General features: G+C 40.6%; 1 protein-coding gene across 4 annotated transcripts in view; it reads right to left on the bottom strand.

Moving 5' to 3' along the window:
* Positions 1–150: 150 nt before the first annotated feature.
* The window catches only part of LOC139542547 (protein kinase C and casein kinase substrate in neurons protein 1-like), a 66,561-nt gene continuing 52,253 nt past the window's right edge, over positions 151–14,458 (bottom strand). For 3 of the 4 annotated variants that reach the window (XM_071348115.1, XM_071348114.1, XM_071348116.1), the window contains 7 exons: positions 13,355–13,510; positions 9,239–9,414; positions 6,091–6,211; positions 5,710–5,822; positions 5,543–5,584; positions 5,033–5,265; positions 151–4,521 (listed from right to left, as the gene is read on the bottom strand). In XM_071348115.1, the coding sequence (XP_071204216.1) occupies positions 4,412–4,521; positions 5,033–5,265; positions 5,543–5,584; positions 5,710–5,822; positions 6,091–6,211; positions 9,239–9,414; positions 13,355–13,510 (951 nt within the window). In that variant the 3' untranslated portion in view covers positions 151–4,411. The remainder of the gene's footprint in view (positions 4,522–5,032; positions 5,266–5,542; positions 5,585–5,709; positions 5,823–6,090; positions 6,212–9,238; positions 9,415–13,354; positions 13,511–14,458) is intronic. The other variant, XM_071348117.1, reaches the window with a different exon arrangement.

The raw sequence follows: 14,458 nt of genomic DNA, 5'->3' as shown, positions 1-14,458 counted from the left end.
ATATTTATAATGACAATGTGTAAGAATGTGTTTAAATACTGAATGTGTTTAAAACAAAGCAGCCTTTTTCATCAAGCACCCTAAGACTACAATCATAGCATATCATAACCCAATATGCACAGTCAAAATCCATTCAAAAAACACACAGGACACAAAACATTTTGTTTGTATTCTCAACAAACTTGTTTTCCCCTTTCAAACCAATATCGTAATATTGACACCATCACAACAACTTTGATTCAGAATATCATCCTTATTATCATAATCATCTTTATGCATATTTAAATGAACCTTGTGTTACATTAAGATGAACAGGCACTACACCAGTTAGGAGATCAAATTACATCACTAACTAGAAACATACACACTAATACAGGAGTTTCACGACATGAGCCGTGTCCCCCTTCTGTGCATAAGGAAGAGAAAAATCAACATAAAAAAGCATTTACATATACACCGTTTTTACTGCCTCAATGTAGTTAGGTTTCATTTCCAACTCAACACAGTTGTACAGTTACAATAGAATATAATCCTTAAATTACATCATCATATACAAATCTGACAGCGTGGGGTAACATCACGCTCTTATATGGTACATTGACAGTTCCATTGCGATGCAATTCATACGATATGGTACCTATTACTTTATATGCTTTCCATTGCTGTTATTTTGTTGTAACACATTTGCATGTATGACACTACATTTTGTCTTAGTATTTGATCACTTGCATTTTTTTTATTTACAATTACACAACTCATACACGCTGGATGATAAAGATTTTTGTTTCCCAAAAAATATCTACCCGAGGTGTGTGTGTGTGTAAAGGCTATAAGATAATTTGATGATATTAGTTATTTTTGCTGAGCAGTTTACACTAAGATACATAACTTGTGAGCTGGTGATGTGTTCTCTCAACAGTGATACCAAGACCTGGTGAAATCTCCTCTGAAGCCATAACCTAAACACATCTTGCCAATATAATAATGTTCTATGACATAAAACTTGAGGTTTAACCTCATGTCCATGACCCCTGTTCTGTGCAAAGCTTTCTGCTCTCACAACATTATTGCATGTCTGATTTAGATAGCCCACCATTGGCAAAAATATTTGCATCGGACAACATCTGATAAGCTAGATTTGTCAGCAAGTACTGTAGGATTTACTGTATATACAGTATGTGTATTTAAAGCAGGGGCTGAGTTAGGTGTGAGCATGTGAAGTATACTACCAGGAGCAATCTAAAGTAGAGTTAATTACTTCTGTCAAAGAAATTCTTTCTGATATACTGTAGTCACTGTGGTGTGCTCTTGTCTTCCCCCCTGTGGATCAACTATTGAATGATCAAATAAATACTGAGATAACAGGTAGCAGTTAGTTGCATGACAGGGTTATGTGATATGTGAGTTCTTGCATGAGGAAAGAGTTTTATGCATTTCAGATTTCGGTCATTCTTTGGCTCAGTAGGGGGCCGATTCCGACCCGAGTTAAGTGCGCGTAAATGGAACTACGTTCCCTTTTTATGAACTTTTATCTCTATGCTTGTACTGACCTTGAATTTAAGCATGAGAATAGCATGCTATTCACCTGCTATTCGTTCGGTGTAGAGATCTAAGAAACGAAGGCGTGACGGAGGTGTCTACTACAGATACGCCGTATTCTGACCATGACCTAATTCCCTAATAATTCCACTACCTTGACACTGTAGCGAATCTGCCAGTTCCAATTGGAAAAAGCATCCATATTTTTTCTTAGATAGAAATAACAGCATTATCCATGCACTGCAATGTTTAAATTGATAAGAGCTATTGATAAGAGCTAGGTAAATGAGTAATCCGTTTGGAGAAGGGGATTATAAATACACATAGCAATTGTTTTAGATGATTTTTCCTTAAGGATCCCAGGAGACAAATGTGAAACCAGTCATATGGAAGCAAACTGAAAATCATATCAACATGACATGTATTGCGGCCTCTTTTCCACAGTGAAATAGGCCATAAATAACTTTGCCATTATTTAGAATTTTAATTGTGTGCCCTCATAATTTGCGTGGATGAAATTTGGAGACCCAAGATATAGGCTTCTGTAGGGCTGAACCTGGCTAGTTGATGATGTTTGTGCATTTGAATGTTTCAATTATTAAAAAGGCTTATTTTTATTTTTTTTTAAACAACAATTTGAATCATGTTAAATATTAGCCAATATCGGGTGCCACCGTCAGTAATACCCACACACATTTATAAAACAGTCACTTTAGTGTCAGTAAATTAATTGTAGCTTACATTTAGCATCCTTCCATTCCATTCTGTTGACCTTTCTTTCCTCTGTCACCTCTGTGTAGTTGTTCCTGAGGGTTGCTAGCATTAGTGGATCATATTAGGCTAACGTTGTGCAATAATTTGGGACATGTAGCCTATTTGAATCATTCTGGAACTCAGACCACACGTAGCAGGTTTAACCTGGAGCCTGGCACACGGTTCACAAAGACTGGACCATTGTCCAACAGTTCCATGACTAGTGAGAATTAGACTAGATTATTGTTCAACCATCATACACCTTCCACTAATTCATGGATTGAATTTGAATATGATAACTTTCAGGATAATTCAAACCACTGTATTCTTTATTCATCAATATATTTAATGCGTAAAGGCTTTCCAAACATGTTTTTTTATGATTCATACATACTTTCCTAACCCTTAAAATTTGCCTACATAATCTACAAGATCAGAGAATTTTTAAATCTACCAGCTGGTGCTGAAACGGAATGAATATGCATAATATGCAGATGGCTTTCTTTCATTGATCCCTATATTCGGGAACCCGTTCTCTAGATGTATTCTAGTCTGTCGTCAAAGTTCTAATTATAGGTACACCGTATTTAAAGGGATGGTTTAAGATACATGTACTGAAAACCCTATTGAATGAAAAATCCCAGAGAAAATCTGTTGGCCAGCAAGTGGGAGGGTTTATTAGCGGTTTAATTACATGTATTCAGCCCGCACAAGGGAACCACGCCTGCAAAGCATGTTACGCACCTTCATAAGGTAAGTCTGAATACCAACTACTGAGAAGTGCTAGGAAAGGGCGTACACTTCTTAAGTCAGAATTGGGCCCCTAGGAGAATGGGTTCATAAGTGCTTTTTGCCTTGTAGGGTTCTCTATGACAGTGGAATACAACATGTCTAGTTAAAAACAGCATGTCTCCTTCCAAGCCCCTACAACGACATTCATGTCCATTTTTTCATTTTATATCCTGAAAACAACTACATTTACAGTTAATATGCCTGATTACGTCACCTGAACAATCAAATCTTTCTAGTTAACACTGACAGATAAAATAAAAGCAAGCTGGTGATAATATCATGCCCACTGACCCCAAAAATACAGAATTCCCCTCACAGGTATTGTAGATATACCCCGCAATTAATTGAAATTAACAGGTATTGTAGATAATACCCTGCAATGAATTGAAATGAGATGTTATGATTCAAGGGTGGTGATGGGAAGAGAGAAAAAGGTATATACACCAACTCCACTTCCAGTTATTTACATTTACATTTAAGTCATTTAGCAGACGCTCTTATCCAGAGCGACTTACAAATTGGAGTTATGAAGTCAGACACAAGTTTGTGGTGCTATTCCAATGCTGTTTCTGTGTCTAATGGTGAACTCTGATCCTCTGCATTGGTTTTCATATCAGCGGATTTGTTGCATCTTGTAGCCTTAAGATGGCTTGGAGGTTTAGGGAAAGCCTGTTGCATAGCACATTCTGCTATAGGAAACCAACAGAGAAACAGAGATAAACACATAGTGTAGCAATGCACACACTGGTAAAGGGGATTAGACCAAATCACAAATAAAATAATAAAATCTATGATACATTTTGTGGTACTTTAACAATACACAGCATTTCCAATGTAAACATGAGGACTGAACACATAGCATTGAAAATGCGACACAAAATGGCGCCATATACACACAACGCAGGCTGAGTAGCTTGTTCTGGTTAAACGGGTAGGTAGGTATAATTGGTTACATTACTGTCACACTGTTATAGGAGAATGTAGTGCAAATTTATTTTACATCAGCTGCATGATCTTTATATCAAACACAGCACATATATGCAAAATGTGTCCCTGCATTGGCTCAATGTTATGTTTGAGTTTGTGTAGACTGGAATAAATGCTGCTTCTGTTTTAGTGTTTAAGTCCTCCCCACCTCAGATACTGGATAAATATAATATTTATATATTGTCTTTTCTTACGTTACTAAGATTATATTTAGTCAAGACTGCTTGGCGCATCTGTTGGGCAAGGGATGTGTTGTTCGTAAGTCTCTGGCTCTGTGCAGTGCCATTGGATGGGACAGTCCGAGCTGCCTCCAATGGCATATCCTCCTTCTCTGGGGTCATTAAATCTCCTCGACGTAATTGGCCGGGTACAGTCCCTCTCGGCCTGTATCCAGGCGACCTCGACACCAGCCTTGGTCATCTTCATCCTCAGTCTTGGTCAGTTCATCACCTGTGAAGAACATCTCCTTAAATCAACTTGCATTCTATGCTCTTTCCATGACTGAACAACATTATGGTCAATAGTACATTTGGACATCTTTGTTGTTTCCTTTATCACATCACTATTAGCAAAGATCAGGCAGGATGTGCATCATGTTGTTAGGAAGGCCCTACTAACACCCTCTAATATAGGGACAGTCAGAAGACGATTGCTAGTGACTAGCAGGTGCCTGTAATTGGAGGAAGTAGAATGTGGCCATTATTGACTAACCACTACAATCTTCCTCTGGGAATAAAGTGACTTTGGAATGGAATGCACAGAGATAGCAGGTCATTTCCCGTGACCTCATCTCCACCCCCCTATCAAGTCAGCTTGGCCATAATAAGCCATCTGGCACTGAAAGTTGAGGTAAACTGCACTGTTGCACTCAAATCTTAGGGCCAAGAATAGGGTTAAACTGGAAATACACTGTAGCCAAATCAAGAGACATCAAAGATGGTGAAGTGTTGTCGTTGCTTACCAGCTTTGAAGGTGAGCTCATCTTGTTCCTGTCCGTCATAATCATACAGAGCACGCACCCGGACCCCAGACGCAGTTCCGGTCCCAGCACCCCCTTTTCCGGCGCTGCTAGAGTCTTCCTCAAAGGAGTTTTCATTCCCACCCCCATTAATCTCACCGCCTGAATGAGCTGCAGGCGCCTCATCATCCGACCAATCAGTGGAGTAGGCCTGGTTCTTTTCATAGCTGCTCACACTGCAACAGAAGGGTTAGGAAGATAAATGGGTTTGGTCGGGAGAATTTCATAGATAATACAAACATGACTACTGTAGACTAGAGCAACAGTAATTAACAGAGTAAATGAAAGACATCTATATAATCAATATATATCCAGTTAATTAAATGGAGACTGTAAAAAAAGGCATGTTAGATCCCGCGTGTTTGATGACATTTAAATGGTTTGACTAGGGTAGGTCCCGGTGTGGCAGTAGATGGTGTGTGTAGTGTTTGATCAGTGTTTTGGTCCTCTCACCTGCCACGGTCACCAGGCAGTGCCACATGATCAGCGCTGATGCTGATCAATTGAAGGAAGATAGAAAAACAAATGGTATGGCATCATGGGAGATATTGATTAACCCTGGCATGTCATTTTGTGTGTTTTTGTCAGTGGAAGTTTCACCAGTGGAGTGATCCTCTCACCTGCCGCGGTCTCCAGGCGGTGCGACATGGTCAGTGCTAGGGGTCGGTGGGGCCCCAGCCGGCTTCTGCACCTTCTCCCTCTTAACAACAGCAGCGGCATCTGGGTTATAGTCCTGGAAGGCAGAGCAGATGATAAATACGTCTATACTGAAGCAGAGACTCAGATCTGGCCAATGGCATTTAACTTTTCCTTTTAAATCAGTCAGTAAATCAACAATCTTCCAACTGAAAGCAACTGTACTGAACGGTGTTATTAAAAATGCATACTTGTATCTGGGGTGAAATGTCTATGAATACCTGAACCTTTGTTAGCCTACATGTTGTTGTAAATACTCCTGAACAGACAACTATGTTGAAGTAATGCAGAGTACCGCACAGTACCTCAAACATGGGCCAGTTCATATGCATGCCAGGGCCATGGTGGTTGCTGAACCACTGCAGGTCCTCCTGTGTGTTGGCAGCCAGGATGGTGCGCTCCAGTTCTCTGTATACTGTGCCATAGCTGGGGAGAGGACAGAGAGCACATTGTAACACGCAGAGAGAGAGGGGGCCTGTTTAAGGGACAATAATACAGTAGGGCTGCCAGTGCAAACTGTCCAGCGCTGATGGTGCTGTTTTCCTGGAGGGTTTCTAGTTGTTTATGAAGCGCCAGCACTCAGAACAACAGAGTGGAATGGTTCAAAGACAAGGTAATTCAGGCCCATTCATAGCATGAGGTGAGGCTACACAGAATACAGACAACACATTTGCATTCAAATTGGAGTAGTGAGATATGAGGTGGAGTCCCGACAGATGGCATTATTGCACCAAAAGGTGGAGACAAAAACACAGAATAACTGACAGTCAAGCCCTACAGATGTTGACATTTCATGGGTGATATTGCAAAAAAACGTAGGCGTAAGATGCTATAATGGAAAATCAAATGGACGATTCAAATTCTTCCAAACACATACAAGTTACAAGTGATGTTTCTGCTTTTACTGCTGTCACTGAGACAAGCTGTCTGTATTTGCATGAGTGTGTTAGTGGAAGCTGAGGCCTGGGTTTGTAGTTGTTAGCTTACCATAACCCTGTCGATGGTTGATTTATGGGTTATCACCAATACTGTGGTCCGAAAAGCCAGTGCACTTAGTACTCCATACCACACTATAAAAGCCTACACTCATCATCCATACTAATCATAAACCAAGACCAAACACCCAGGAAACAGCTTGAATGAACTCCTTATTCCAATCACCATGGAACCTGGCTTTGTATCATATGCAATTTGATTCACAGCCAAGAATATGACAACCATTCACTCTGACATGATGCAATTTGTCTGAAATGTAATTAACTGCATCATCGGCGTAATTGGAGTTGTGACCGAAAGACTGAAATGTGTTGAGATTTATCTATTTGAAACTAACTGTAATGAAACCGACAACATAAATCAGGCACATTGGGAGTAGATTTCCTCTGAATGTGATGTTTAAAATAATCCATAGACTCAACTAATAACTAAAAATAATGCAGATAAGCACTTAAAGAGATCAATGCTGTAATTAAGGTATTTTGACTGTATTAGCAACACTAATGTAGAATTGTTTTTCAAGGAATATTTGCTGTTGTGTAGATGAAACCAATTTCATTATACAGTGCATTTGGAAATTATTCAGACACCCTTGACGTTTTCCACATTTTGTTACGTTACAGCCTTATTCTAAAATGGATGAAATGTTTTTTTCCCTCATCCATCTATAGACAATATCCCATAATGACAAAGCAAAAACTGAAATATCTCATTTACACAAGTATTCAGACACTTTCTTCAATACTTTGTTGAAGCACCTTTGGCAGCGATTACAGCCTCAAGTCTTCTTGGGTATGACGGTACAAACCTGGCACACCTGTATTTGGGGAGTTTCTCCCATTCTTTTCTGCAGATCCTCTCAAGCTCTGTCAGGTTGTAGAGGAGCGTCGCTGCACAGCTATTTTCAGGTCTCTCCAGAGATGTTCGATCGGGTTCATGTCTGGGCTCTGGACATTCAGAAACTTGTCCCGAAGCCACTCCTGCGTTGTCTTGGCTGTGTGCTTAGGGTCCTTGTCCTGTTGGAAGGTGAACCTTCGCTCCAGTCTGAAGTCCTGAGCGCTCTGGAGCAGGTTTTCATCAAGGACCTCTCTGTACTTTGCTCCATTCATCTTTCCCTTGATCCTGACTAGTCTCCTAGTCCCTTCCACTGAAAAACATCCCCACAGCATGATGCTGCCACCATCATGCTTCACTGTAGGGATGGTCCTAGGTTTCCTCCAGGCCAAAGAGTTCAATCTTGGTTTCATCAGACCAGAGAATCTTGTTTCTCATGGTCTGAGAGTCTTTAGGTGACTTTTGGCAAACTCCAAGCGGGCTATCATGTGCATTCTACTGAGGAGTGGCTTCCGTCTGGCCAGTCTACCATAAAGGCCTGATTGGTGGAGTGCTGCAGAGATGTTTATCCTTCTGGAGCTCTGTCAGAGTGACAATTGGGTTCTTGGTCACCGCCCTGACCAAGGCCCTTCTCTTCAGACTGCTCAGTTTGGCCGCGCGGCCAGCGCTAGTAAGAGTCTTGGTGGTTCCAAACTCCTTCCATTTAAGAATGATGGAGGCCACTGTGTTCTAGGGGTCCTTCAATGTTGTAGAATTTACCACAGGTGGACTCCAATCAAGTTGAAGAAATATATCAAGGATGATCAATGCAAACAGGATGCACCTGAGCTCAATTTCGGGTCTCATAGCAAAGGGTCAGAATACTAATGTATATAAGGTATTTTTTGCAAAAATGTCCAAAAAACTGTTTTTGCTTCGTCATTATGGGGTATTGTGCGTAGATTGATGAGTAAAACATTCATTTAATCAATTTTAGAATAAGGCTGTAACGTAACAAAATGTGGAAAAAAGGCAAGGGGTCTGAATACTTTCCGAATGCACTGTATGTACAAAATCTGTACAAGCCTGGGTTAAAACACATGAGTATTTAAGTATTTGTCATTTAAATACTTATTTTCTGTGTATTTGAGTATTTTCAAATAATGTGGCCAAATCAGATACTTCTATTTGAAGTATTTTAAAGTAATTTCAAATAACTTTCTATAAATAGCCAAGAAGATGTACTTCTTGTATTTCCAAATACATTATTTCAAATACCCCTACGACTAAAGACCTGGGTTCGAATGCATTGAGTAATTAAATATCTGCATTTGAAAATACACTTTTCTGTGTCTGAGTATTTCCAAATACGCGCCAATACTTTCCCAAGTGTATTTCCAAATACATTCCAATATTCAACAACTTTTATTTTCCAAGAAAAAAATTACATCAAAATGTCTTTAAAAGTATTGCAATACCCTAAATAGTATTTAAACAAAGGTCTGATCCTGTACCAACTGAAATGTTTTCCTCAATAACCCTTTCATTCAAAGGCCATGTGGGAGGATAGGTTGATGTAGGTTATGTAATAGAGGATGGGCTGCAGTATGTATGGGACGATAGAGGATAACACCAGTCACTGACCTTTGGTTCTCAGTGAGATTGAGGTGGCGTTTAATGTCCAGCAGGATCTCTTTAAGGAAGGTGAGTCTCTTGACCTCATGCTGCTGGCACTGGTCAAACACTTGCTCCATGCTCTCCTGGTATGGGGGAGTGACCGCACTCAACTCCGACAGAGACTTCTCAAACTTCTCCTTAGCCTAGGGGATGATAAGGACAGAATCAGCTCTGACAGATAATGATGTCATTATGACGTCATTACAACTAGACATTTTGCACTCTGGGTTGAATACCAAGCAACCTGCATCCATACACTGTGTGTGTGTATACTGTAAGCATCTTACTCTCCCTGTCCCAGAGTAATCTGCTCTTGTCATCACCAGGGCTCCGTGAATAGAGTCGGAGATCCACCCTGCTGGATTACGTCCTGTGTGATCACCACTGTAATCTCACCGAGTCGTCTTAAATAGTCCTGCATTGATTCTGTTTTTCACAGCTTTATTTCACTTGAGCCACTAACAGAAACATAAACTAATAACAATGATCAGTCTGTTTGAGATATGATGTACTTAGTATACTGCAATAGCACACGCACTCACCACAGTGTTAATACCACTATATATATACAGTTGAAGTCGGAAGGTTACATACACCTTTGCCAAATACATTTAAACTCAGTTTTTCACAATTCCTGACATTTAAAAAGTAAAAATTCCCTGTTTTAGGTCAGTTAGGATCACCACTTTATTTTAAGAATGTGAAATGTCAGAATAATAGTTGAGAGAATGATTTATTTCAGCTTTTATTTCTTTCATCACATTCCCAGTGGGTCAGAAGTTTACATACACTCAATTAGTATTTGGTAGCATTGCCTTGAAATTGTTTAACTTAGGTCAAACGTTTCGGGTAGCCTTCCACAAGCTTCCCACAATAAGTTGGGTGAATTTTGGCCCATTCCTCCTGACAGAGCTGGGGTAACTACGTCAGGTTTGTAGGTCTCCTTGCTCGCACACGCTTTTTCAGTTCTGCCCACAAATGTTCTATAGGATTGAGGTCAGGGCTTTGTGATGGCCACTCCAATACCCTGACCTTGTTGTCCTTAAACCATTTTGCCACAACTTTGGAAGTATGCTTGGCGTCATTGTCCATTTGGAAGATCCATTTGCGACCAAGCTTTAACTTCCTGACTGATGACTTGAGATGTTGCTTCAATATATCCACATAATTGTCCTCCCTCATGATGCCATCTATTTTGTGAAGTGCACCAGTCCCTCCTGCAGCAAAGCAAGCCCACAACATGATGCTGCCACCCCCGTGCTTCACGGTTGGGATGGTATTCTTCGGCTTGCAAGCATCCCCCTTTTTCCTCCAAACATAACGATGGTCATTATGGCCAAACAGTTCTAATTTTGTTTCATCAGACCAAAGGACATTTCTCCAAAAAGTATGATCTTTGTTCCCATGTGCAGTTGCAAACCGTAGTCTGGCTTTTTTATGGCGGTTTGGAGCAGTGGCTTCTTCCTTGCTGAGCGGCCTTTCAGGTTATGTCGATATAGGACTCGTTTTACTGTGGAATTAGATACTTTTGTACCCGTTTCCTCCAGCATCTTCACAAGGTCCTTTGCTGTTGTTCTGGGATTGATTTGCACTTTTTGCACCAAAGTACGTTCATCTCTAGGACACAGAACGCATCTCCTTCCTGAGCGGTATGACGGCTGCGTGGTCCCATGGTGTTTATACTTGCGTACTATTGTTTGTACAGATGAACGTGGTACCTTCAGGCATTTGAAAATTGCTCCCAAGGATGAACCAGACTTGTGGAGGTCTACAATTTTCTTTCTGAGGTCTTGGCTGATTTCTTTTGATTTTCCCATGATGTCAAGCAAAGAGGCACTGGGTTTGAAGGTAGGCCTTGAAATACATCGACAGGTACACCTCCAATTGACTCAAATGATGTCAATTAGCCTATCAGAAGCTTCTAAAGCCATGACATCATTTTCTGGAATTTTCCAAGCTGTTTAAAGGCACAGTCAACTTAGTGTATGTAAACTTCTGACCCACTGGAATTTTGATACAGTGAATTATAAGTGAAATAATCTGTCTGTAAACAATTGTTGGAAAATTTACTTGAGCCATGCACAAAGTAGATGTCCTAACAGACTTGCCAAAACTAGTTTGTTAACAAGAAATTTGTGGAGTGGTTGAAAAACGGGTTTTAATGACTCCAACCTAAGTGTATGTAAACTTCTGATTTCAACTGTATTTTAAAACAGTTGTAATGACACTAGACAAAATGGAATTGTCATCTATTTGGTTGTGGTTGTCTCACCTAGCTATCTTAAGGTAAATGCACCAACTGTAAGTCGCTCTGGATAAGACCGTTTGCTAAATGACTAAAATGTCAATGTAAATGTTTGTCCTGACTGTCCACGAGAATCCAAATAGGTCACATCAGGTTTGCAATGAATAACTTCAATCAGATCCCCTTTCACCTGTAGAGGGGGAAGGAAATAACTAATGGGGATGAACAACTCACGTCCTGTTGTAAATCAAGGGAGAAGATCCAGGCTTGCGCTCTTCAAATTCACTAAAGGAATGTGCTTTGTCTCAACAGACCTTTTTACCGCTGACACTCGAATACGTTGAAAAGCGAATACTGGAAAAATATTTATAATGTAGAGAATGGTCAGAGGCGATCTATAGAACCCTAATGTCATTTTGTTTGTTATTTTGTGATGTCATTAAAAATATTATAAAGGAAATACTGTAACTTGGAAAGTATACCCACCCAAGTTCCCATACTATGTGTTGTGCATGTAATAGGAAAAATGATGAAAGTGTTTTAGTTAAGAGAGGGAAGTGATGTGAAGAGCTATAAGAGATAATTGTTTTCCATAACTTTGCACTGCGAGTAGTCACCGCCCCGAAGTAAGGTCAGAGAGTGTGTCAGCCTACCCAAACTACCCCTTTCGAGCAAAAGGTATAAATGATGTGTTAAGAACACATTAGACCAGAAAAAGTGTGATGCGGCAGCTGCACGTTTAAAATGGTTTGAACTTTGAATCTCAACATGAGGTGGAGAAGATAAACTCCCCTCCCGGACAATCACTGGTACGGCTGATGAGCTGACCTAAATAAAGCATCTTCGAAAGCGAATTTAAGTAGGACCATCCTGTTACTCTGCTCAAACTATCGCATTACTCTACTCTCATCACCCTACTGGGGAACCATCGATACGGCTGGCCTATCTTCAAAGAAGCATCTTCAAAAGGTAATGGAAGGAAAATCAACTCTGTAGTTCTGTTCAGCACTACACGACAAGTCACCGGATACCGAACAACTACAGAGAAGGACAACAGTAGAAGACTTGTTCAAACCATTTCCGACAATCAGAGCCTTACAAGAGTGTTGCGAAAAGGCCAACCCCCCTTTCCAAGGCTGTCCTGTTCACCGAGAGAACCCCGGCGGACCCAGGCATTTCACGTAAATACATTCATGATTTCTTACTCAAAGCGGGCGGCGGTTCATGTGCAAAGTATATGGTTACTGTAGGTGAAAGTTGTTTCTGAACGTACCAATGTTAAGTGTCTCTGTGCCTCTCTCTCACCCTCTCCATCTCTTCTTTAACAAGCAGCCATGTTGTTATCATTCCGCTAGGGACCTGTTTTCAACGTATTAAGTCCCCAGTCAATAACCAGTGTTTATCCTGTGTTCCCATTTAATTAGCTAGTAAATAAATAATTAAACCAATTTGTATAGTACTGAATCATAAGTAAGGCTCATGTTTTTGCAGATGCCAGGAGGTTACGACTGTTCAGAATGATGATATGATAGGTAAAAACCTTTTAGAGTTTAATTTGGGAGATGGTAAATCTTTAAAGAACCGCTCTCGTGGTGTCCCAGATCCTAATGAGTTAATTGTTACATTATTAATTTAATTGGTTAACAATTAAACATAGTCAGTTAATTAGATAAATAACAGTCTTCAGATTAATGGGATTAAAATCAAGTCACGACATGTTTGATATGCAGAACGTCAAATTCTATGGCGTAAATTTTGCTCGAAGTTTTACATTTACATACATTTGTACAAAAAAGGTTGTCATGTCATTTTTTCCATTTGTCGGACCTCTGTCTCACCTTCTGCATGTCATGTTTGCACTTGTCTGTTTTCTCGTGGAGTTTCTTCTGTTGATCAGTTGTGACGGAGGCCTGTGTCTTCCCATCTGCCTCTCGGGTGGCAGCCAGTTTCTCCTCCTTACACGCCATGTGGTACGTTTTCTTAGCAGTCTCCATCTGTGGAAGCACGTATACAATCTTAGTATCTCTATAGATAAATTGTTAAATACTAATAAATCTAAGCATGCAGGTGACTTAATTTAGTTATTGTTGAAAGGGCAATGTTCTTCTCTGATGGTCAGCTTGGATGAGTGACGCAGCAAGACTCATTATACTACACAAAACAGAACTAACACATAAACACCTGTAGCTATAGTACCTAGCTATATGGCAGAGCAACTTGTGTGCTGACTCAGATGTAGCTCAAATGACAAATGTTTTAAAGATGGCCTAAACACTACTCAGGCTAGCACAGACTGGAATATGTTCCGGGAATCTTCTGATGACATTGAGGAGTACACCACATCAGTCACTGGCTTTATCAATAAATGCGTCGAGGATGTCGTTCCCACAGTGACTGTACGTACATACCCCAACCAGAAGCCATGGATTACAGGCAACATTCACACTGAGCTAAAGGGTAAAGGAGCAGGAGGCTAACCCGGAAGCTTATAAGAAATCCCGCTTTGCCCTCCAACGAACCATCAAACAGGCAAAGCGTCAATACAGGACTAAGATCGAATCGTACTACACCGGCTCCGACACTCGTCGGATGTGGCAGGGCTTGCAAACTATAACAGACTACAAAAGGGAAGCACAGCCGAGAGCTGCCCAGTGACACGAGCCTACCATACAAGCTAAATAACTTCTATGCTCACTTCGAGGCAAGTAACACTGAAACATGCATGAGAGCATCAGCTGTTCCGGACGACTGTGTGATCACGCTCTCCGTAGCCGATGTGAGTAAGACCTATAAACATGTCAACATTCACAAGGCCGCAGGGCCAGACGGATTACCAGGACGTGTACTCTGAGCATGCGCTGACCAACTGGCAAGTGTCTTCACTGACATTTTCAACCTCTCCCTGTCTAAGTCTGTAATACCAACATGTTTCAAGCAGACCA

This window comes from Salvelinus alpinus, chromosome 17, assembly GCF_045679555.1.
Source record: "Salvelinus alpinus chromosome 17, SLU_Salpinus.1, whole genome shotgun sequence".
Classification (NCBI taxonomy): domain Eukaryota; kingdom Metazoa; phylum Chordata; class Actinopteri; order Salmoniformes; family Salmonidae; genus Salvelinus; species Salvelinus alpinus.
Note: the sequence above shows the minus strand (reverse complement) of the source record. Positions and strands in the feature narration are given on the sequence as shown.